The sequence below is a fragment of the Stegodyphus dumicola genome, chromosome 9 (assembly GCF_044657685.1).
Source record: "Stegodyphus dumicola isolate Sdum_Otavi_A_Nest chromosome 9, ASM4465768v1".
Lineage (NCBI taxonomy): Eukaryota > Metazoa > Arthropoda > Arachnida > Araneae > Eresidae > Stegodyphus > Stegodyphus dumicola.
Genome location: NC_140776.1, coordinates 94,486,503 through 94,512,656, shown reverse-complemented (window position 1 = coordinate 94,512,656; position 26,154 = coordinate 94,486,503). Strand labels below are relative to the sequence as shown.

At 33.4% G+C, this 26,154-nt stretch overlaps 1 protein-coding gene across 2 annotated transcripts in view; it reads right to left on the bottom strand.

The window, feature by feature from the left end:
* The window catches only part of Myo95E (Myosin 95E), a 111,346-nt gene that overhangs the window by 44,009 nt on the left and 41,183 nt on the right, over positions 1 to 26,154 (bottom strand). The window contains exons 11-15 of one of the 2 annotated variants that reach the window (XM_035349909.2): positions 24,988 to 25,068; positions 19,806 to 19,927; positions 12,799 to 12,866; positions 9,501 to 9,717; positions 4,897 to 5,046 (exon numbers count right to left, since the gene is read on the bottom strand). In XM_035349909.2, the coding sequence (XP_035205800.1) occupies positions 4,897 to 5,046; positions 9,501 to 9,717; positions 12,799 to 12,866; positions 19,806 to 19,927; positions 24,988 to 25,068 (638 nt within the window). The remainder of the gene's footprint in view (positions 1 to 4,896; positions 5,047 to 9,500; positions 9,718 to 12,798; positions 12,867 to 19,805; positions 19,928 to 24,987; positions 25,069 to 26,154) is intronic. The other variant, XM_085823777.1, reaches the window with a different exon arrangement.

Here is a 26,154-nt window from a genome sequence, read left to right as displayed (position 1 = left end):
CACAATATAGCGTAAGGCATGGAATTTCGGATGTTTTGAAATGCATTGGAAGTTTTAAAATGGCTCATTTTCCTGACTACCGCGAATTTCCGACAGATGGCAGAAAACGTACGAGATTCCATGTACTTCACACTTTTCGAAACGTCAGGCAATTTCATCTTCAGGAAAGCCATGACTTAGTCTTTAAATATCGATTCGAGATCACGATGTATTAGTATTTTCTATTCTAACTCCTGTGCGGGTGGCTATCGATGATTTTCCTGTGGCAGCTTCTAAAAACCCCCTGTTTCATTAGGATTACATTTACATCCCTGCATTATTGTGGGATTTTGAGTCGTTGACTTGTACCCCATCCGTCCTAGAAGTTTGTTCCTCTAGTTTTGAATCATCGTGTATAAAAATCATGCGATGGAAAATGAAGTAATTTTAATAAGGTCAATAACTTTCCATTTCTCTAATAGTTCGCAATATCAGATGACAGTACACAAGAATTTTTTTATAATGCTCATGCCCAGTTTGTATGTGGCTAATCTTACATCAGGATCTAACAGAGTTACTATAGTATATTTATGCCATCCATCTCGAAAAAACTGATATGGGTTTGTTGCAAAATGTATGATAAGAACTCGATTATCATCTTAACTCACGCGGTCTGAAAGCAGGCTTATACTTGGAACATATGTAAATATTTCAGTGGCGTAGAAGGTGGGGCAAGAAGGGACATCTGTCCCCGGGCGCAGCATCCAAAGGGCGCCAAATTGATGCTACGAAATTTTTTAATGAAATGTTTTCCATTCTTGGCATACAGAAAGGGGCGCAAATTCTTCAGTTGTCCCCGGGCGTTGGAAACTCTAGCTACGCCCCTGAAATATTTGCGACATGAATAGAATATTTATATTGCCATATTACATAAAATTTCTAGCAAAAACTTTTGTCTCTAGAGTTCTTAATTGGTTTTTTAAGAAAAATAATAGTTATTTTATTTTAAATGTACAAAATAATTTTATTCCATTTACATTATTCTCTACAGTCAAACCTTACATGTTATGCAAGATTTGAGCCCTTCTCATTCAAGGAACGAGCAAAACAATATGGATAAAATAACACTATCAACGAGCAATGTTTCGATGAGCAAGAGACGTAGAGACATCGTAATGTCAGAATCCTGCCTGCATCTCGATTATCAGTCTGAGTTTAGTAGTCGTTCAGCTAACATCTTATTATCGCTTCTGAAAGTTGTATTCAGACACATTATTGTGTATTTTAGTGAAAATTTAAGCATGCTTACATGTTTCCACCAAAGAAAATGCCGCAAAAATGCAGAGGTAAGGCAAGAAAAATTACCGTGGTCTTCAAACGCTAAATCTTTGAGAAGCGAGAACGAGGTAAAAGCGTGGCTGACCTAGCAAAAACATACAACCGGTGTACAAGATTTGCCCACTAATCTCAAAAACAAGGACAAGATTCAAGAGACTGGAAAAAGGAGAAGCATTCAAAGCAAACCGATGATAGTTTGAAAAGGTTTAAAAGAAGAACCAGCATCCTCAGTGTTGTGAGGCACGGAAAAATATTAAGGTCCATAAAGGTAGCCGAAATCTTCATCGACACATTTCAGAAGCTTGTGAAATCTGAGGATTATCTGCCGCAGCAGGCTTTTAATTGTAATGAGACTGGTCTATTCTGGTAAAAGCTGCCAAATAAAACTCATATTATAGCAAAAGAATAGCATAGCGGGGCCACAAGCCAATGAAAGACCGTCTCCAATTGTTGCAAATGCAAGTGGCGATTTAAAAATTACACAGTTGCTCGTTTACCACTCCATGCTTTGCTTGTTATTGACAACGCTCCAACATATCCTAGAAGCCCAGAAGAATACCACCTTGAATAATTTTAATTCACCAAGATCCATTTCCTGCCTCCCAGTACCATTCCTTTACTTTAATCTGCTGACCAGCAGATCATTTCAAATTTTAGAAAGCTCTAAACTTGTTAAGCGAGGTTATTCTATAAAGAAATACTGTAAAATGATAGTTTCGGTTGCTGGAATGGAGAATTGAACGTCGAAGGGCAAAGTGTCACACTAAATTTTATTGTTTCATATATAACTGTTATGCAATTGTAATTTGTATTTTAATTTATTTGCAAACATCATGCAAATTAAGTTTTACGTATTGCAGGGTATTTGTTACTTTTGATTTTCACACATTCTCTATTTTTTATGGTTTAGTTGTAGTAATTACAAAATATATATATGTAGAATTTTAGTTAGTAAAAGAGTTCACTAGAAGTTCTCTACTTATGAATTTAGTTAAGACGAAAAACTGGTTTCTAAGGTCTATTATTTAAGTTAAATCAGGATAGATTTCAGAGTCTACGTCTTTAATTGATAATCATTAATGTAGTGATCATCTGGCAATTTAAATAATGTCATCAAAGCCTCGTGAATTATCTACCTAAGCGATAATGGTTTGATGTGGTTTGTTTTAGTTTATGATGGTAAAGCACACTAGGGTTATCTGCCTAAGGTGAGGGATGCCTTTTTGGAGGACTTTCTAAGAAAACCTAGCTCATATACACATTGCATGTTGGAGAAACCACGAAAAACCCCCGAAGCCAGCCCGTTCGCCAGGATTAGAAACCAGATCGGAACTACCAATGCTCAGCGGTTTTACTACTCGGCCGATGGTGGGTCTCTAAGAGCTAATGCTTGGGGGAGGAATATCTAACGATCTGTTTCATATTTACATTATATAATAGAGTGCAGAACGAAAGACTCTGCAGCTAATCCACTCAGCTATTGAAAATGGAGCCTACGACAAATTATCAGCTCTTTGTGACTTTGGCCACTCGTCCATTGGCGAGCCTGCTAATTTACAGACAGATCCATTAGTACAATACAATGTTTAATAATTTAAAAGATTAATAAGGTCAGGCTATGTATTACTTTTACAATATGTTGTGTGATTCTAATATCTTGCAATTGTTCGTAAAGTTACTGGTAATACTTCTTGTACTTATGTGATTGACAATCTGATCATGTGCGTCTACTCCCTTTTTCTTTAATACAGGCCTAATGACTAAGGGTTTTTCATTTTGTAGTACCACCAAAGTTAGACAAGAATTAATTTTGATGATATTATCTTATCAAGGAAAGAGCAAAAGAGGTTAAAAGCAGATAATTTTCATGATTTATAAATATCTGGATATCTCTCATGCTTGCTTTTATTAGTATCATGTTCCGCAAACGTTGCGTTGTTTCCGAATGCAAATAATTGTTCAGTTCAAATTTGACATTTTTTTAAAGGAGATTTTTCAAATTTAAAAGATTTTGATTTTGTTTGAAAAGTTTGTAATTGAGAAAGTTTGTAATTAAAAAATTCTTTTAATAAATAATAAAGCTTACTGATCATCTGTCTATCATAAATATATAGCTATAAATATACTGTGAAATTTACAAGTATATTTATAAAAATATGTATAATATGTTATAAAAATGATTTCATAATGTACATTTTGAAGGGCACGTAATATTCATAAATTTTAAGTAACAGTTTTCGTGTAAAATGCTTTGGAAATCTTTTCTTATTCAAGCAAAGAAATACAGGACTGTTGAATGATTTAGGAAGCTGCTGCCTGGTCTAAATATGTATTGTGTTTCAACCTAGATTTTCAGAAATTGCATTAATTTAATTTTTGTTATTATTCATATGTAAATTCTAAAGCAGTCAATGGTTAAGCGTCGCCGTTTTGCAAAGCATTCAGATAAACCTTTCACTCTCATGCACTACAGCATCTAAACAAGAATGCTAGCTACATTTTGGATATTAACTAATTCCATGCAGACTAAAGACATAAGCAAAGCAAAGGGTTTGATCAACATTCTTCAGTAATTTTTTCTTCCACATTTTCTAAAGGATTTAAATACCGTATCATAATGAATTCTCACAAAAAAAAAAAAAAAAAAAAAAAAAAAAATGTTTTCATAGCACGTTTCAAGTACAATTTGTTTGCTCCATTCAAATACCATCTTAGTTTTATTGGAATATAATTAAAATGTATCGAAATGTAGTTTATATTTATTCCGTAAAAACAGTTTAAAATTTCTGAATTTACATTTGTGACATCAAATGCAATAGTTTAGCATTGCCGAACTGTCTATTAACTAAGAACATCTGGAGAGATATTCAGCGATCAGTTTGTGCGCTAACGTCATTTCAGACTTAAATTTGGATGGAAGAAGAAATTAACAGCAATGTTAATCTAGGTTTTCATTTACTCATAATTTAGAAGGTAAAGAATAGTTATAAAATACTTTTATAACTTTTATAACAAAAATACTCCTATTATTGCTGATTAAGGAAACATTCCGATTGGTAAAGAGTATTTAATGTTTCTTAGGCAGAAATCAGAAAATATCAATATGTTACTGGAAAACTTAAGATTAAAAACAGAAACCTTTACCATTTTTAAATAAAAAAATATGGATATTTCTTATATACAAAATAATTAATCTTTATCGAAACCTTGAGCAATGTAATTTCTCCCATTTTTGGTGTCTTATGATTTTAAGTTAACTAATGGTTCTTTCTAAAATAATTTTTGTTAGCTTTTGAAAGGAGTTGCAGCTGCAAAAACAGAAATTTCTGCATTTCCTCCATTACTTAAGGAAGTGAAATTTCCCAAATAATTTGAAATTTTGTAAAACTGGGAGTAAACATTTATGAATTTAGAGTAAAATATGATTGTGCTACAAAACATGCAGAGTGAGCGGAGTGGATTCCATCAAATGTAAGGTGCTTGAACCTACTACAAACACTCAAAAGCAGTGCCAATGAATAAAGTAAAATTTCGTTCAGGTGATTATTTTAAGTGATGAATGATAAATGGATTACCTACCTTCCACGCTTGATAGTTTGTGGCTAGCATTATTTGGCTCCTCCTCATCTGCAGGAATAGTCTTCTGTGAACCCAACCTCGAAACACCTTCTGAATCAGAGTAGCCAGCTCGTGCAAGCTCTCCTGCCGGTATTGTTCCAGTTCGTACAGCTAAGGAAAGCACAAAAAATGCTAGGTATAAGAAATTTTATTGTCAGATAATGAATTTCGGATGAAATTTTGTTTATTTTTTTCAAAGGAAAAGGAAAACTATGGAATAAATTTTTATAACCAAAGCATCGTACAATAAAGATGTAAGCATTTAAGAGTCAAATTTTTTAATGGTTATTGGAATATGAAAAAGTATATGAAGGCTATGGAGGAGGAGGAACATCTTAGCGGAGGGTTTTCTAACAGTAACAGGCTCGTATTCACCTTACACATGGGGAAGCCATGAAAACTAACCATGCAGCCCAGCCGTTTGTCTGGGATCTAACCCGATCCAAACTTCCGGCATTCAGCGGATGGTGGGACTCAGCCAGTGGTGGAGCTTTACTTTAACACTTTCGGGCTTGCTGTTGGCCGTTTGCCACTTTCATTTGTAGAGGTCTATTTTATCGGTAGTAGAGACTGTTTTACTACATGCCATCGGAGCCGTTATCTGGAGCTTGTCCATATGTGTTTTTCTTGTCGACTTGATGGTCGCAATTGCCACGACATCGTAGTTTCTACAAGAAGTAGGAACTTGTTAATATGTTGCAAGGGAGTTCTTCTAAAATCTATAGCAAATTTTTGTTTTCGCCTCAAAACGTCCAGGGCTGAGCTGAAGGGGTTAATGCAGACAAGCATTAAAAATTCAAATTGAAGAAATGTTTAGCCTTATTTACAAATTTTATATAAATAAAACGAGTCACGCGAAATTGTGTGAAGCATGCAGACATCAGATTGATATTTATAGACAAACAAACGCCTCATGGCCCATCCTTAAATACCTGAAATTCGCATAAAATACCAGAAAGGTATTATTTACAGAAAGGATTAATGCATGCCGGGAACAAAAGTATATAGAATACGATTTTAGCTTCACTGAAACGTTTTCTGCAATTAACAAAAGTCTAGAATTATTATGCTTCAATCATTTGGAAAACGTATTTTAACTATCTTACATATACAAAACTTGATTATTGATCTAAATAATATAAAACTTCCTCGTGAATTTCTTTCCCTAGCTGTCTGAGACGCATTACTTGTGTTATGAGATGCATTTGTTATAAGAATTAAAATGAGGAAGGAAATTTGCAGTTTGCTTAATACTGTTCATGTAATTAAGAGACGAAATAACCTCTCAAAGAAAATAAACTTTTATATCTATTCAGATACAGAAAATGGCTTCAAGAGTATTTAGCTATAACTTTTTCTTAATCTCATTTAAAAAGTAAGGAGAAAGAAATCAATTCTTTCATAATGCATTTTAAGAGAGTTTGCACATTACGTCAAATTTCTAAAAAACGAATGGACAGTTTTAATGAAATTTGGTACGATTATACATTTAAAAAACAGAAAGAGATGTACCATTCAAAAGTCATTTTATGTACGATTATCAACAGAGCTCATAGTTCTGGGATGTTCAACCCTCCCACAGCCAGACAGGTTACTCAGCGTAACAGCATACAGGACAGAAGGCAGCTGACGAGTCTCTGTGGCAGTCGAGCCCATTCCTGCAGCAAGACAATTTTAAAGTCCAGCATAATTCTCGGTTGGGGATGGCGAGATGAAACGACTCTCCCAAAAGCGTATCAGACACGCTATATAGGTCAGGAGATATGGCTGGCTAATCCCTGTGGCGAATATCCTCACTTTCGAGGTAATAGTCGGCCAACTGAGCCCTATGTGGGCGAGAGTTGTCGTCAATCAACGGGAACCCAAGTTCAGCTACGTGCCTGAAATTCGAATGTAGGGTTTTAAACTCTGTTCTCTATATGTCATAGGAGTTAGAAAGCCTTTGAGGAACACAAACAGAGGCGTGCGGCCATCCGCATAACGCCTGCCCAAACCATTTCACCTCGAGCACCGTAATGATCCTTCTCACTGATGAGGGAGGGATGGAATCGTGTTGTTACAGGCTCTCTACAGATATAAGTATGGCGAGAATCAGCGACCAGGCTGAATATCGACCCATCTGTAAAAAGGAGGGTGTTCCACTGAAGTCTAATTCAAGGCGCATGTTGGCTGCACTAGCTAAATGCGCTCTCTTGTGAGCTGCAATTAGCGGGACGCAAACAGCCGGTGCTCTGGCATACAGCCCTATCTCACGAAGCTTTCGAGCAACTCTAGACCGTGAAACTCGGGTTCCAATGGCAGCATACTACACAGATGAGAGCTGTGAAGCTGTAGCAGTCTAGTGTTGCCTGCTGAAAGTGCCGAATAACGATCCTCATTCGTCGTTGTCGATCTTGGTCGACCTTGTACAAGTCTTCTCGATATGCAGCCAATGTTCTGAAACTATTTCCGTAAATCACAAAAGACACTGGACAATGCATTGTGTTTTGTTGCCACTTGTTAGAATTCAGGTTGCTATTGGCCTGTCACAATTCTCCATCTCATTGCGTTCATCCATACTTTCGGGGCTACTAATTTTACCCTGATTCTCTAAAAATTTACCCAACTTTTACGAGAAACACGGAGAATGTCGTAAAGAAGTACGAGCACACAAATCTCCGAGAACCCCTCTTGAGCTTATATCCTCTCCACAATTACAGCTCCGCAGATATTCGTGTGTAAGCTTACGTATTCGACTCTTAATATTTGGATAATTCTTCGGCGGTGTAATTATTATTTCGTTCAATACCTTTTTGTAAAAACAGATATAAAATTCTCCTAATTTTGCACATGAGTGTGTATACTTAACAACCCTCACTAAATTTCGAACTTTAAAATTATCACTTAATAATAAAATTTTTGAATAGGGAAGAGAGCTATGTTAGTAAGTTTGACAAAACTTTCTAAATTATTTTTTTATGTTGAAATATAATAAACAATTAAAATAACTTTATCGATAAATATGAAAATAATTTCTACGATACATAGTTTAAGTATTTTGACATGAAATAACAATATATTTAATTCTTCATTCCCAAATGATGTAAACAAAAGCCGTTGAAATACTATTATGCTTGATATAGTACATGTGTGCTAGTTGTGATGGTATTACAGTTTAGAATATTCTACAAATATTACAATTTATAGTTTTCCCTTATTAATAACTAATTTATGCATATTTAAGAGAGAAGGTATATCTAAGTAGTCGTAGTCTATTATGTTTAGAGAGTCCATGTTATTCTAAAATACATAATAAACACCAATGAAATTAAAAACATTCCAAAGGTTCTTTAAATGCTACTGATTTTAGTAGTTGTGATAGCTGTTCGTGATTACTAATATTCTTAATTTTTAATTTACTTCGACTTTCATTTTTTAAATAAGCATTCCATTGGGTTCTATAACATTTAAGTAACGTTTTAGAAACATTTCAGCAATTCTAAGTGATTCTCCATATTTCTAGCAGTACATACGGTTTTAATAGTTATGCACATAACTTGTATTGAAATTATAGTCTACGAACTATAAGTATTTGGTTGACTATGACCAACTCCTAGTTGGTCATAGGAAGCGCTATGTCTCTGTTTCAAGGAAACATGATATAAAAGTGCCAAAGTTTTTAAAACAAATATCGAATAGAACACGAGCCTATTATCTCATAGTCTGCACGCAAACTTTATTGTTATACTAAAGAAATCTAAAAATAACCACTGTGTTGGCTTTTATTCGAATGATAGTCATCCGAGGACAACCCTCGCCTGATTTCAGATACAGCATGTCCTGGACATGTATAAACATGGCTGAGGCAACTTCTACATTATTAAATGGCTCCATTCCAATTTTACTGGCGGCGTTAAACTTCAAAACCCTAGTTTCGAAATCTGCAGAGGAGAACATAATATTGCATTCGAGTTACAGACGAATCTTAGATTTTAATAACAACCAACGTACCTGTATTGCTTATACATGCCGAAGTTCGAAGAACTCATTTTGGTAATTCTTGTCAACGAAAGCGATCAGGAACCATTACCTGAAGTGCTATATACTTCATATATGTCAACAAACGAGCGAAGAGGTTGAACAAAATTATATGCTTTGGTAGCTAAGCGATTGGCGTCGGGCCATAGAGATTTCCTTGTTTACCTGCTGGTGGATGAACCAGAAGGTAGATTTTTGGTGTGGTATACCGCAGCCAATATGTTAGAATATTAGTTCTCAGAGCGGGATATAAGTAATTAATTATCCTTTCATTCCAATTAATTTAGAATTATGAATTAATTATTAATATTATGAATAAGCTTGTGAAGCCCTACCTTAAAGAATAATGTGCACTATCATATCAATCAAATAGTTAAAATGATCATTTTAAATTTGTTTATATGAATTTTTGAGATTTTCTACCTGAAGAGTGAGTAATTAATAAGAACCTTAATAGTAGCCATTTAAAAAGAATTCATGGGAAGCATATTTGCCTTATATTAAATTAGAGCAAATTTATTTGAATAAAAAAACGCTTCAATTCTTACAGTCTTGCTACTTTTTATGAAGACCTTGGTCCTGCCGAAACTGTATTCGGAGGTATGGACGGGCAGGTCTCTCAGCAGGTGGGTGACTCCTTCGACTGGCAAGCCGGTCCAGACTGGCCACGTATGGATGGAAAGCATCTTGTAACGCTGCAAAAAGGATTCATAGTCCTGGCGGTGGGCATAGCCGGCTTTGCGCATGCGCACGGTCTCCAGCAAGCTATGAAATGAAAAAAAGTTATTAATTAAATTTAATTTAAACTTAGAGTCCAATTAATGAGACAATATTACATCCATTATTCGTATTTTGCTTTTTGTTCTATGATCAATTATTTATGTTCTAAATTATGCATTAGATATAAGTAAATTACTTCGAACTAATTCCATTTATTAATTATTTTAATCTAAGCAACAGAATTGTCCTTTTTACGAATATTTCGATTTAAAATATTTATTCTTCAATAGTAACAATCATAAGGAGATTTTGTTTTCATAAATCAAAGCTTTCTTTGTTAACTTTTGGAATTTATTGTTAACTTTTTAAACCTTTTTGTTATTTTGTTAAATTTTTAAATATGTTCAGTACCCTAAATAGAAAATTAAGGCAACTTGGGTAAGATTTATGCAGATACAGCATCAATGCACTCTCGAATCTATTGAATGGGATGTCCAATCATAAATTCACGTATTTTGGATAGTATCGAAATGTATTAGCAAGGTGTTAGTTTTTTCTTGCTTTCTTTACATATGTGAATGCAATGTTTTAGCTATATGATTCGTATCTTAAATATTGGTTTCAATCAAATCATTGCATAGGCTGGAAATCTTACCATGCTTAAAACACAAGCCGTGAAGTCCTGATACAAGTACGAATTGTGTTTGAGTTGAACTTAATTCGGTTGTACTAGGACTTTTTAGTTGAATTAGCGTTGCTTAAAATCGTTAAAGAACAAAGATTTAATTTTCTTCACTTTTAATATTCATTATGACTTACATTACGTGCAAAAGTTAACATAAAAAGCCTGTCAATGTCTAAATCTATCTAATGTTTACTTATTACTTTACTTTACACGGCAATTCAGAAGTAATGGGAACACCTTTAAAGAATGGTAGAGAGCACTACAACAAACAGTTTTTGTATGGGCGAAAGTAATGTGTTCAGGCACAAATATGAGAAATAGGATATAAAAGAAACATAAATTGTTTACTTACAGCATTGTTGATAAGCGTTTCTTTACAGCAGTATTAAAATTAAAATAATTGCACGAAACTGTGCTCATTGATCATAAATAATACATATGCTTGTGATAGTCGATAGACTGATTGGCTTCTACTGTTGTCGATAGAGGACAAGAGGTGGTTTGCCGCTTCTCACCATGATATGCATCTAAGGAACACACCATTTGCCATTGTGCTGTTGCCTGTGATGGGAGATTTTAAGAATGCCTATTTAAGAATGCATTATCTGTTATACAGGTTGGCAAACGGTACGGCAGAACAGCTCTGCCTAAGTGCTAGGAAAGTTTTCCTAATAGGAGAATGTCGAACCACAAGATATTTGAGCAGTTATACCTTCAGCATTCTAAACTGGTATCTTTGCGGTCAACTGGCAAGAAACAATCGAAAGCTGTTTTACTTATGCTCATTTGTCTGACAATAACATCAGCCCAAGGCCGAGGCCTCGAGAGCTGTACGATGATCAGACGTGGAAGAATTTATAAGATATTTCTCCCGATTTCTTGGCATGCCTTTCTGGTGTGGTGATCTGCCTGCTGGGCGCTTATTCCAGAGGTCCGTGGTTCGATCCTCGGCGAAGGCGTTGCTAATTTTTCATGACTCCTGCTTTCAAAAAAGTACTTAATGTCTCTACAGTGGCGCCCGAACTAAAAGGGTGTTGGATGATGATCTCCTCACCCAGAATTTGGCGACTGGGTGCGATAAAAACCCCAGTTGCCCTTTAAAAGGGGAGTATATAAGGTATTTCTCCCGCCTCAGGGTGTGGTTGTCTGCACGCTGGGCGCTTATTCCAGAGGTCCGTGGTTAGGTTCCCGGCGAAGGCGCTGCTAATTTTTCTTAACTCCTGCTTCCAAAAAAATACCTAATGTCTCTACAAATTCATCTTGAACTTTATGGGAGACAGATATGACATAAATGCGAGGATATTGTATGTTGTATGTGTGAATCAACCCACTATTTGCAGTGTGTTAAACGAAGAATGATTACATCCATTCTATTTCTAGAGAACTCAAAACGGAAGACTAGCCTCTGCCTTCTGCGTGTTGGATTTTACGACTAATTGTTTTCAGCAAACTGCAGTCTAAAGGATTTCCAAGTTCAGGTGTTATTCAAAGATGAGACGATTTTTGCACACACATGTACTTTCAATATGCACAGTTATCGTATGTGGGTAACCTTAAACTCTATGCTGCACATTCAGATACGTTCTAAGAATGATTGACCGGGTAGATTTCGTGAACTATTCCCTAATTGGGATATATCTACTAATAATCAATGGCAGATGTTACCGTATTTTTCTGGAAAATATTTTATCAAATTTTGCTTCAAGATATTCTGACGGTTATTCGTAATCGTCTGTGACTTCAGCATGATGGAATGCCACAGCATTTTGGCACTGATGTGCACAAATACCTGTTTACCACTTTTCAGGTACGATGGATTGGCCGTGGTAGACCATGATGATGGACACACTCCGATCGCACGAATTAGCAAGTTTTGATTAGTTTTTATGGGTAACATGATCGTTTTCTTTGACAAGAATCCAATGGAGTATGAGCTGTTCTTATGAGGATCTAGAGATTTCATCGACGCTGTCATGATGGAGTACTGCTAATGATTGATTAGATGCATATAAGTATATTTGCTTATATGCATTAACTGATAGTTAGAAGTTTGAGAAATAATGGTAAGCTTTGCCGTAAAGAAGCAATTGTGAACGATACTGTAAGTAAACAACTTATGTTTCCTTTCACGTTTGTACACAACGCTTCACTCGTGCTATACGTTCCTGCCCAAAACTCTTTGTTTCAGAGCGTTCTATGGCTTCTCACAGTTTGTAGTAGGATTTTGAAAGAATTATTTTAAGTGTTTTGGAATCATGCATCTAATCAGCTCGTAAAAACGTCCAGTTTTTAAGCAATGACACTACTTGATTTATAAATCATTTAATGAATATAAAATGTTTTGGCAGCTCTCGAAAAGTCTATTTTACTTTTTACCGAGACTAAATATTTAAAAAATGAAGGAAAGAAACTAAATAAGAAACAAAGAAGCTTGTACTTACCCGAGATATCTTACTTGATGTTGAACTAGCGCCATTTCAAAAATCATTGGTTGCTTGAGCTCGTTCGGCTAAAAATATAGACTTTTATTAGAAAATTATTTACAAAAATTATCTTTTACAGAGATATGGAAATTAGTAACTAAATTGTAACTCTCATAAATTCAAAAACAAAAAAATTCACTGTAATGAATAATTCCTAAAAAAACATGAATAAGCTATTCTCCTTTTCAGATGCAATAAAAATATCTGCAATAACATACATTTTTACATAAAAGATGTTCCCGAACACTTTTACTTAATGAACTCAGACTTGAAAATAAGGTAACGAACACAACTTAAGGGTTGAAATTGAAAAGACGAAACATGTTCTCTATTTCATTTTAACGTTATGGCGGAATTACAAAATCATTTTATTTACCTGCTTTGGCTAAGGAACGGAGTTATTTTTCGTCATAATTAACGATACGCATAGTTTAAAGAAGTGAGACCGGCCACTTGTTTTACAGAGATTCTGAGTATTGTTACTATGCAAAATGGTACAGACATATGGTAAAACAAGATAAGTAAAAGAAAACAAAGATGCTCCACACAGTTATTGTTCAATACTAACAAAAATGCTCGATCTGCTCGAAATAAGAAAGATACAATTCCATAAGTACGGAGCATGACCCCTTCGTAAACTTACATAAGTTTGGCATCTGTGATGTAAGCTGTCCACTGAACTGCTAAAGAGTGTTTGGGTCCTATTTTTCTCTTATGTGTTCCTGTTCAGTTTGAGTATGTGTTTCTGTTCAGTTTGAAGAGGATTCTGTCTTTAAGCAATACATAGGTTCTAGAGCATTCCAGGCTTCTCTATGGGATTTAAGTCTGAGTAATAAGCAGGCATTTCATGCGCTCACTGTCTTCCCCTGATAGTGTCTCAGGCACTACCTAATCCGGGTTGGAACTGTCATCTACGTATACCACGGAAAACATAGACATGATCCAGGAGAATTCCGATGCAATACCACTATAATGTCATTCTATCACCATTGATAATTTAAGAGGAGGTTTGTCACTGCGCATGATACCCACCCACACTGTTAGTTTTAGGTCATAGTGATAAGTTTCATGGATATTCTGGTGATGGTTGTAGGGAATGGATCAGGCAACGCAATCACTCGAATGCTTATTTAATCTAGAAACTAATAAATGGGTTTAGTGATAAATATGGTATGTTTTATTTTTGTATTTATTTGGGGGAGGCTGTCCAATTACTCTATTTGTTTGAGTCTATGCTTTTTAGAAACATGGAGATTGATTAACCTAGGATATTGTCAATTAATTTTAAGCAATGAAAGCACAACGCACCTTCTGAAGTACATGTACTAACCACTTATTATTATTATTATTATTATTATTATTATTATGGATGATTACTGATGAATTATTTAGTTATTTGAAGGTACCGTGAAATTTAGATTCATTTACTATATTTTATTAGGGAAACTGATTGATTGATATGTTTAAATAATTCTTCCCTGGTGTTTGTGAAGTTGTGAATTAATGGAAATGAAATTGTTGCTGACTCTAGAGAAAGTTATGAAATTGACTGAGTATTTAGTTTATGTGATTTGAAGTAATGGTGTTTTTAAGAGCGATAGCAATCTTGTTATAGCCAAGCAACAGCGAAGATTTATACCTCTTTATTTTCAGGTAGTTGACTTAAGTATAAAACTGAATTTTGATTGAAATAATTGACTTAAAGGATATACGTTATTGATTTGACTTGGGGTTCAGATCAATCGCGCAGTTCCTTCATCACAGTAGCTTTCAGCTTTAGTTCAGTTTTTTTTTTTTTTTTTTGAAGTTTGATACTTTATCTCGTTATTTTGCCTGTCACCAGTATGTGTGAAATTATGTTGGTTTAAAAAATGAGTTACATTAATACTTAAAATTTTCATTACATAACGTTATGAGTTTGATTTTTAACTTCTTCCCATATTCCTAATCAGAATGTAGATTAGTTTCTAGCGTATTTAAGCTGAGATTATTAGATCTAGAGGGAGAGAGTTCCTGGCACTAGTGTAGCGCTGGTAGATTTCTGCCAGCTCTAGCTAAGTACAGTTATCTCGGCTTTGCATGCTCTAGCAGCCGATGCTTTAAGCTTAAGGTGCCGTTAGATTATTTTGAGCCAGCTTATAGCTGGTTATTTAATTTATTTATAGCTGGGTATTTATGTAGTCTTAGACTAATGATCAATATTTAAATTCATTTGACTATTCTTATTTAATTTGCACTGTCACAAGCAGAGGTTATCTGTAGCACGAGTCATGACCTGTTTTGTTAAAAGTTCAGTTAGGTTCGATAAAGTTGTTTAAAACCTTTATAAATCTTGTCATATTATTTTAGATGTGTCGATATCTCACTAACTGTTTAGTAAAGTTATGGAACTAAAGTTCCAGTAGTAGACTAAGTATAACTTATAAGGTTTTTTCAGATTTTAGCTGATTATAATTTGAAAACTGATATAAAAATTTTAGCTTTTAAATTAATTGGGAACTGATACTTAAATATGCGTAAATGGATATCTAAATGAAAATATATATACTTTACTAATCAAATGTAATCCGAGAAAGCTTAACTTTAAAACCTTGCCTAACGGACTTAAGAAAATGCATAATAAACAGAAAAATAGCAGCCTAGTATTTTAAGAATAAATAAAATAGTTTTGTATCATTCTGTCTATTGTAAAACGCGGCATGATGTACTTTGTCATATAAAATTGATTATGCCATGCAAGAATAACGGAAGAATTATTGTACACTTCTGTCTATTGTAATAGTTGTAAAAATTGCTGAAGTAGGTGGAATGTTGGCCAGACTGGCTTTTTTATTAGTAGATCAATGCACAAAGAAAATATGCGCAATGTACAGATATCAGTGTGGCTATCCATATAAGAATATTTAAATACTAAAAGAAAGGAGGAACAACAAACATGTGGTCTAGTATTAGATGTTCATGAAATTTCTTCTGAACGGGGTATAATAGATCTAACAATCTGACATACCTTGTAGACCGGAGAAAGAATCCTACTCATTGCAAGAAAGAAACAGAATGGTATTTAGACACAGTATTGCAATGTTCTGACATTATAAAAATCGTATTGGGAAATGAAATGACAATGAAACCTTTAATTGTGGGGGCGTTTATTTATGGATACTTTTGGTATAATGTATTCCATCGTCATACGCCGTTTTAAGTTATCAGAACAAGATTTCTCTCGTGTCTATTATTTCTTTCTGATTTAAAAGATTGCATTTGGACCATGATATTTGGTTACAGCCGAAAACATCGCGGCAAAAACATCGCGGACGAAAACGTCGCGGAGAAAACAACGCAAGGCAAAAACTTCGTGCTACAAAACATCGTGGGAGAAAACATCGAAAAGAGAAAACATCGCAGTCCTAAAACATCGTGGTACAAAACATCGTCGTCGAAAATAAAGCGGTTCAAAAACTTCGCAGTTTAAAAACATCGTCGTCGAAAATGTCGTGGTAAAAAATAAAGTATCTACAAATCGTCGCATGACGATAACATCGCAGATATGCTTTTTTCAGACATGCTTTTCGCAGACATTCTTTAATAACTGTAAATTTATATTCCCATAATGTTTGTGAGCGCAAGATGGAAAGAAGGATAATTTTTACTTTCATATTTTTTTATTAACTAATAAATTTTTGCTGAGAAAATAAGAAGGAAACTTAAGCATAGAAAATTAATGCAACTTATAGCACTTAATGGAATTTTAAACCGACATAGTTAACTAACAAAGGCCATTAATAAATAATTTTTGTAATGCTTTTACTGGTAATTTTTCATGAAAAGTATAAGCTATAAGTTGCATTTAATTATCTATGCTTAAGTTTCCTTCTTACTTTTTCAGCAAAAATTTATTATTTATTTAAAAAATTGTGAAAGTAAAAATTATCCTTCTTTACATCTTGCGCTCACAAATCATTATGGGATTATCCATTTCCAATTATTAAAACCTGAAAAAAATGTCTGCGATGTTATCGTCATGCGATGATTTGTAGGTACTTTATTTTTTACCACGATATTTTTGACGACGATGTTTTTAAACTGCGAAGTTTTTGAACCGCTTTATTTTCGACGACGATGTTTTGTACCACGATGTTTTAGAACTGCGATGTTTTCTCTTTGCGATGTATTCTCCCACGATGTTTTGTAGCACGACGTTTTCTCCTTGCGTTGTTTTCTCCGCGACGTTTTCGTCTGCGATGTTTTTGCCGCGATGTTATCGGCGGACACCTGATATTTCACTGGAAAGATCAAGCATTTTAACTCTATAATGATGTAGGAAATTTACAGCACTATAATTAATGATCGACATGAGAGTCTTCTATTAAAGAATCTTCTATCCAACAAGACATTTCACCATGATACATAAATTGTTAAAAAGAATACATTTTTATCTGTATTTTCGAATGCTTATCTTGATAAGAAAATAATTATTTGTTTTTTAATTTTTAGGTTAAGAAAAACACAGTTTTAAGGATAGGAGAGAAAAAGGAAGTCCAGTTGGTTCGCTGTGAATGAATCGTATTGATAACATTTGAGTTTATTAGTAGCGAAAACATTAGAAGACGTGATCTCAGACACCTTCAAGATAATAAAGTGAAAGAAAACTATGGAATTAATGTCAATTAGTGAAAGAAATTGTTTGATTATGTGCTTGAAAGAAATTACATAATTCTTAAGGCAAACGAAATTACATCATGAACACTTTTTGTAGCTTTTCCTAGCTTTTTAATTTCGAAATTATGTTTAATAGCATTATTATGTTCATCATAGAATTTGCTCTTATATACAAAAACTACTTAATATGACAAAAAGTTTAATAGTAGTAAAAATGACACAAAACTGACCGAGTAGTAAAAAAAAATAATTTTTGTTCCGAATTATTCTCAATTAATTTTAAATTTAGTCAGTTCAGAAACTTAGGTTGTAGGTCAGAAAAATGATCAGAATTTCTGTATTTGCATATTGATAACGCTTTTTTTCTATTATTACGTATTTAATAGCATGAACAGGCATTATTGTCTCAAGTATTTCTATCAAATAGCAACAAACGCAGAAAGGTTTAATTTGGAGAAAGACGTTTGGAAAAGCAGAAAATCACGTAAATAAATGTAAAAGAAAAACAGATAAACATTGAAATTATAAAATTTTATAAAATTAGAATGTTACACATTTTAAAGTAATTTTATAAGAAGTCAGATAAAATTTAAGAAAAGACGGATTTGGAATTCAAATCTCAAAAATAGACCCATAAAGAGATAAAGCGACAAAAATGATAAAAAATTTGTATATAACATACAGGGTGACTACAAAATATCTAGCAGAAACGTAGGTTTGTTTAATGGAAAATGTGTGCGAAAATGGCGCGTTGAGGTGGTACTGGGCGTTGCTGAGAAGTAGGTAAAAGCATTTCCTACACGAAAGCGGAGCTCATAAAAATGCGTTTTAGGTGCTCAAAGGAGCACTTTTTTCTAGCAGTTAGTCTATTTCTATCCACGACATTATAGAGAAAAGCCCATAGATGCCGGCCGAGTTCCGTGCTCGCGTAACCATTAATGCTCCAAGTCCACAGGAAAAATGAAGATTTACGCCAACAGACGACCTTTACCTACTTTGTGTCACCTGACCTCACTATTTGTTCACGCACATCACCTAGTACAGAATTTTATTTTGACATGACAAATACGTTATGGTAAGCACTGCAGCAAAATAAAAGTTTTAAAAATTCATTATAATTTAAATTATTATAATGCATTTTCTGTCTGTTTTAAAAACTCATTGTTTCATTTACGGTTGGTATATGTATACAGACACATATATACACACATATTTCAATTTAAAAGTAAAAAAAAAAAAAAAAAAAGAAAAGAAAAGATTTCAAAGTTTAAAAAAGTTAAAAAAATCTGAAAGGGTTTAAATTTTAGCTGTTACCCAAAAAAGCGCATTTGAAGTTAATATGGTTTATCAGTAGAGATTATTAATAGAAACGGACCATGTATAATAGCGAAACATTGTACAGGATACTAAATGAATACACATTTAGGCTAAAACTGGAATCTTATATACTTTAATCAAAAAATATGTAACGTAATTCTGTAAAAATATTAAAAGTTTTTAATTAGATATTTCATTAATTTGACGCATTTTTACTTGGATGAATAAGATTAAGTAAGCATTAAGTAAAAAAATAATATTCTTAAGATCTGCATGTGTTGCTTTTAAACAGCTTAGTTTATTGATCAATAACACGTAGATTAAAATTTGAAAGATAAATATATCACATTTTGTTGAATGGCAACACACTCGAATGAAAAGTGTAACCAAAGCATTTAAAATGAATCAACGCCAAATCGTGTTCGAGACTAACAGCCATTTTGGGCTAATAAATCGAGAACAGTTGTTATAAACAATGAAAGACTATTCATATTAATTTCTGCTAATACGGATGAACATATCCTCAGATCGATACTTTGTGTACCTATCTCAACTTAATTGCAAAAAGACTGAAACCTATTGATTCCAATCCCATACTTATCTTTTTCAAGTGATTTGAAAAGGAATAATAAAATTCGGAAATTCAGCTAAATATTTATGAACAAAACAAAGAGATTATCTAATGAGTGGTTTAGTATACTGCAGGTGTAATATTTTCTGCGAAATGAAGTAGACTTGTCAACAATTTCTTTGTTTTCTGATTATGGCAAAGCACTTGAGGGCTATCTGCCTAAGGGAAGAGATGCCTTCTTGGAGTATGTTCTAATGGAATCTCGCTCGTATACGCCTTACATATGGGGAAAACCCAGAAAACGAATTTGCAGCACACCCGTTCGAAGAGACTCGAACCCCGGACCGACCAACCAGTGTTCAGCGACATTATCACTCTGACGCCGGAGAGCCAGATTTAACTATAAAAAGTTATCCTTTACCTTGATGCAGCGAACGTAAGTGGCATTTCTTCCTTGCAAACTCTTCATTAATGCGCCCACAGAAATTCGAAATTGGGTGGCTGTGGTAGTGGGCCTCTTGAGGGTAGTTCGCCTGGGATTGCCTACAAGAAAAAATGAGGGTAGAGTATAACATACACAGTTATTCCCAAAATATCATAGCAAGTTTATTTTCCTTATTTGGCTAAGTAATTTCCTTATTTGGCTAAGTAATAAACTTGGATAAAAATTTCTAGGAATAGCTTACATGAAGACTCCAATTATTGGATACTTTTCTTACTTTTTTATATCTTATGAAACAGTCTATTTTATTTAAACGACTAGCCATACAATATTTTAAAATGATTCAAATATATTTTAATAATTTCTTGAATAGTTAATTATTGGTAAAAGTGTGAGGCTTCACATAATACAACCAAACTATATTCATTTGTAAAAATTTTTATTTTTAAGGACAAAAAAGTTAAAGAAATGTTAAACTTGCATAGGGTCAAATTTTTTTTAGCTGTTAATAATAGTTTAAGTTATCATCAGTGTTTTAGTCTTTAGTACAATAAGATGTCATATTTTAAGGAATAAAAGAATACATTGAAATGTAAAATTCGCACTAAAAGAACGTACACAGATAAAGGATCAACACTAGACTGATACCAGTAGCGAACCAAGAACAAATTTTAGAAGAATATAAAGGTAGGCATTAGTATCTTTTATTTTTCAACTTGAGGAAAGTAAAGTTCTATACGTTTGACACACATATTGCAACCGTTGAATTTACTGTTATGTGCCATAAACAACAGTGCATTTCGAAATGTACATTCCTCTCAACTTATAAAATTACTATCTTTTTTTGTAAATTTTCTTGAATAAGCATTTCACTTGTTTAATTCTTTTAAACTCAAACTGGCGAACCATTATGAGACGAAAACCGTTCTTTTCAGATTTGATATTACGCGTTATTTTAGAATTTAGATAATAAAGCAGTATTTCAACACGAAGAACATCTGTTACTGTTACTTCATGATACATGATATCAGCTTAAATTGAAGTATCCTTTCAGTTGTCTTAAAAATCTTGAACTATTAAGTTATGTTAATAATAACCAATAAAATCTGCAAACTATGAAATATCTAAAACAGTAGTTTATGAGCTAATAATACCATGCAACACTGGCAGTTGAATATCGTCTTGCTCGAGCTATAGGTAATAAATGACTAAATTATGTGATACGGCAAGACAATATGCAGCAGAGATGAAATTGTTATTCTGGGGGGGGGGTTAGAATCTGAGATTAAGTTTCACTGGAAACAAATGAGAGAAATTTCACGATTCATTTCAATTCGAAGTATATTATTTTGCTCCAGGTATTTTATTCTTTAGGTATACTGATGTAAGCAGTCATTTTATTCTGCTTCAAGGATAAGTATCACAAATCTCTATTAATATTAGTACTCGCGACAAAATAGATACACCTGATCAGAATACTCTCGTTAGCAAAACCGAAGTTTTTAAATAAAGCTGTGATATCTCCATCATGTTTTTGGAAGTAACCTTTTAATAAAAAAATAAGGCCTGTACTTCTTTCCTAGTTTTTTAGGTGATGCTACAAATTGAATTAACATGAAATTAAAATATATCTCTAAATAACAGATGAGATGAGTGTCAATATCAGATACATCGGCTAGGTAAAATATTTTAAACTACTTGACTGATTTTGATTAACTACTTAGCTCAAGTTACTTGAAAATACTAAAAAATAAATAATTTTGTGATGTAAAGTGATATAAAACACGTTAAAACAACATTAAAAAAGGTAATTGACTAGAAATTTTCGATTGTTGAAACATCACTGAATTGATTTCTAATTTTCGTTAATATACTTCAAATAAGCTAACATGTTAGTATAAAATCTAATACTGTAGGTAATAGTTTAAACTGAAAACGAACCCGGCTGTCAAATTAATGTAAAAAATGTAAAAATTGTTTATTGGACATAAAATGAAAGAATGAAGATTTTGAAATTTTCATCTATCAGCGAAACTGAAAATAACTTGGAAGCCTATGTATTATATTAAATTCAGTGGCTACAAAAATTTAATAGGACATCAGTGTGCAAATAGCAAATTTTTTAAGTACGAGAAATGGAAAGTGTGTGCGTCGTTTTAAGAAATTCAAATAAAGTTTTATTGTGTTGAAACAGAGACAATGTGTACGAGAAAATATACGGATGTGGGGGCATAACATTGGTAATCCGAGCGTCAGTTGTTGCCCAGAGAGATCAGTATTCCCCCCCCAAAAAAAACAGTTTCGTGTGTTTTGACACCTTCAAAATATAATAGGAATAGGTATAAGTGGTGGGAGTCCAAAGAAAATAACACTAAAGAGTAATGAATGTATTTTACAAATCAAAACAAATCGAAGCAAAATTATAGATAGTAATTATAAGATGGTTGCATATATCACAATTTACTATAATAAGGCATTTACTGAAATACGGGCGTTTGGCTCGGGGATCTAAATGTTGCGTGTTTTCAAACCTTGAACATCACAGAAATTGTTGATAACTGTGAAAGGGCCACCTTTATTAGAGTAGGGTAGTTTTCATTAATTACAGTTGCTTTAATTTTGCCAGAGAATTTGAACGTCAAATGGTCTGGAAGAGGTTGGAATACTGAATTGTCAGATCAACATTATCAAAAGACATTGGTACTACGCAGCAGGTCTAAGGTGGCATAATGCTTAGACATTAAAATTCCACTTTTTCGATCAATGAAAGATGTCTTTCGTATGTATTAACCAGTAAGGTATCAAAATCTTAGTTATATACAATATTATATGTGGAACGCTTTGAGAAGATATGCTGCAGCAAGACCATATCCACAACACACTGTTCATAAACTAATAACAAAACTTGCCGATGAGTGGACAGTGGTGCTTCACCAGCCTTTATGGATCATCTCGTGTTCAGTATGGTTATACGCTGGAAAGCAATCGCTAAAAGTCTTCTTTAAATTTCTCATTAAACACTAGCTCTTAACTTTATTCCATCTATCTATCTATACAGCGGTCAATCATGTTCTAAAACTTGTCTTATTTAATCCTCCCTTTTAATTTGTATAAAGCTATCTGCACTCGTATTTTTTCAATTGACAGTATGATGCATAAAAACGTTATTCGATATTATGTTTCTACGAGCCAGATTTTATAAATTGAAGTTTACCCTTTCAGAAGCAAAGTTATGATAGTGCATTAAATATTATAACTGACTGCAAATCAGTTTACAACTTGCTGACATTCCTGTCGAGGAAGTTATGTAAATCAAGTATTTAGAAGTTATTTTAGGTAACAAATTTTAATGAAAGCATTACTTTTAACTCTTAAACAAAAAATATTTTCACGGTTATGAAACATCTGTTATGGAGATTAAACACATATTTTAAAGCTGAATCCGTTGGAAAATAACAGCGTCTGTTATTCTATATACATTAAAGGATTTGGCAATTCTTTAAGGAAGATGGTAATCTGGAAACGTTAAAGCAAAATTCTAAGAAAATTTCTTTAAGAATTATTCGAATCTGCAGAATAGTTAGCTACGAGTTTTTTTTTGTTGCCTCTGGTATATTATCCCCTGACACTGAAATATTAAGCAGTATTTTTATGCAGGAGCCTCTGTTTGTAAACACTGCTCGTCGAATTTTACTGACGGCAGTCTTTATTGACTTGTCTGACACATTTTATAAACTGGAACCATGTATCAGTTTTGTCTCGACGATATTCTAGAAAGCGTTAAGGAGTTTGTTAATTAATTATTATATTATTTATTTAGAGGAAGCAAGACAAATCGCTATTGTTGGATAGGAAAATGAAAAAGAGAGAATTCAGACAATACAGGATTCGCAATTATTGTTGTGTCTTTTAAGGTGCCTCTGTGCTTCAACTTCGCTATGAAATGGATTCAAATATTCAATATTGGTTAGAGATCAGTGCGAATTTCAACATATAGAAATTCTCTTGCTTCGTTACAATTACTGTAAAAAATTAGAAAACAAAAAAAAAATTATTACAAAGAACTTAGTTGTTCAGTAGTATTAAAAAGAACTTTGCTGTTCAAACAAATATTAAAGTTCCACAAAATCTTGGCATTTACATTCATTTTGCTTACATTTGAAGACACAGTGACAATTTACAGAACGAGAGAACTGTTGTTTTATTGAATTAACGATATTCCTTCATGTTCATTTAAGCCCGAGCGTTTCACTTTCTCATGGAAATGTTTTTACAGGATCTGCATTTCGTAAATGCAACTTTATATCAGCAAAAGTACGAGGGACAAAAAAGTGTCCCAGCTTTTTTCGCAAATTAACTATTAATTATTTTGCAACCGACTTTAAACTAATTCAAATTTTGCCAGGACTTAGCAGTTTTTATTTGGACGCAATTCCGGGTGGCGATAAAGATGCTAATCATATTTTTATTGAGTGCGTTTGTCACATTCATCAGAGAAATATATTTGAAACCATTTATCCGCATCTTGGCCAACAATGTGTTCCGAACATTTACGGACTGAAAAAAAACCACTTCTGGTTTACTGACTACTCCCCTCAATTTCGATGTATAAGTATTTTAAGCTCAATCCGGATTTTTTATTTATCGATAATGCTAGTGCTGCAATTTTCTTACCATAGGATCTTAACTTAAGCAACTGCTAATTTTTAACCACGAGGAAATACTAAATTTTATCACGAAAATTATTTTAAGTGCCAAATGAGAAAATATCATTGATATTTGTAGAGCTCGTTGAATACGGTTTGTGGAAATTTAATGAGAACGGAGATGTAAAATAAGGTGTACATAAAAGAGAGCCAATAAAAACTAGCTTTCTCTTTATTATGCATATTTATAACGTAGAAGAATTTTACAAATCTAATCGAAGGTATCGGTTATAAAGGCCCGAAAACAGTACGTATTCAAAGGTGAAACGTTTGATTTAAATTTTGACTCAATTTTGATTTAATAAGCAGATGGAAGTCATTCAGTGTATTTTCGCTTATTAATATTTTAATTTGATTCTACAAGGGCTCACTCCTCTTATACAGTGGTTTCTACTTCCAAAATGTATCCTGGATCTGCTACTAGTATCAAGGTTATATGAAATGGTTGGGAGTACCTTCTATAGATAGCCAAAAGACTGTTCTTACGGAGGTAGTAACGGTAGTGTGCAAGCTCTCCCCTTCATTATCTATTTCCCCTACACAGAAGGACACTTTGTTGATTAAGGTGCATTCATTAGGGATAAAAGGAGGAGAATACATAGGGAAAATTATATTTCAATAAGTATAAATAAATGCATAAACACCAAAGGGGTTGGGTTCTAAAGGATAAACACATCAGCTACTTCAGACAAATTATTAATATGTATGTTAGTAAAATAATAATAATATATATAGTAGTAAACAAGATTTGGATTAAATTGAAATTCCCTTTCCAAGCTTTACTGCAATAAATAAATTTCATGAAATGCTGTCAAATAATTATATAATGTACTGCTTTAAAGATGTCTGGTGCTTTAAAATGATTGAAAATTGTACTTCTGGCAGCCGATAGATTTGTTGAAATTTATCTTATAAGTTGCAGGGTCAAATGCATTCAGCTTTTACAGTGTAGCCATTTCAAACTTTGTTTCATTCGTTAAGAACAGGTGTTAAAATTCGCATCTGACAATTTTGATTTTTTTGATTTGGAAATAGTTTATAAAATAATTCTTCGTTTTAAAAACACGGAAATTTTAGCGTCCCAAAGAAGGAAGTTTTTGCATTAAAAATTATTTACAAAAATAATAAAATGCACTGAATATACAATATAAAACTTGGTTACGGAATTTTCCAAGCATTTGATTGAATCAAATGCTTGGAAAATTTCAAAATCCGGAGTTAAAACTGAAAATTTTCTAATATTATCTGTCTTGTACGGTAGTTTGAGAAATACTGAGCCTACAAATTTAAAAGCTCGCCAGTAGAGTATCTTAGAATAAGCAAAAGGAATTACAATGAACTGGATCAGAATTATAATGTATGATTTCAAAAGAACGGATTTACAAATTTAAGAAGAGGGTTTTTTAGTCAATCGGTTACGGCAAAATAAACGAAAGCTATCTATCCGCCTACGGAAGGAATGTCCTCATGGGGAACATGCTAAAGGAAACTGACTTGTTCAAGTTAAATGGTGTGTGAACCACGTAAATCTCATGCAGTCAGCCCATTCGTTGGTATCTAACATGGAATGAACTTCTAGTCAGTTCTTTTATCACTCGGCCACATACGACGCTTAATGAAAG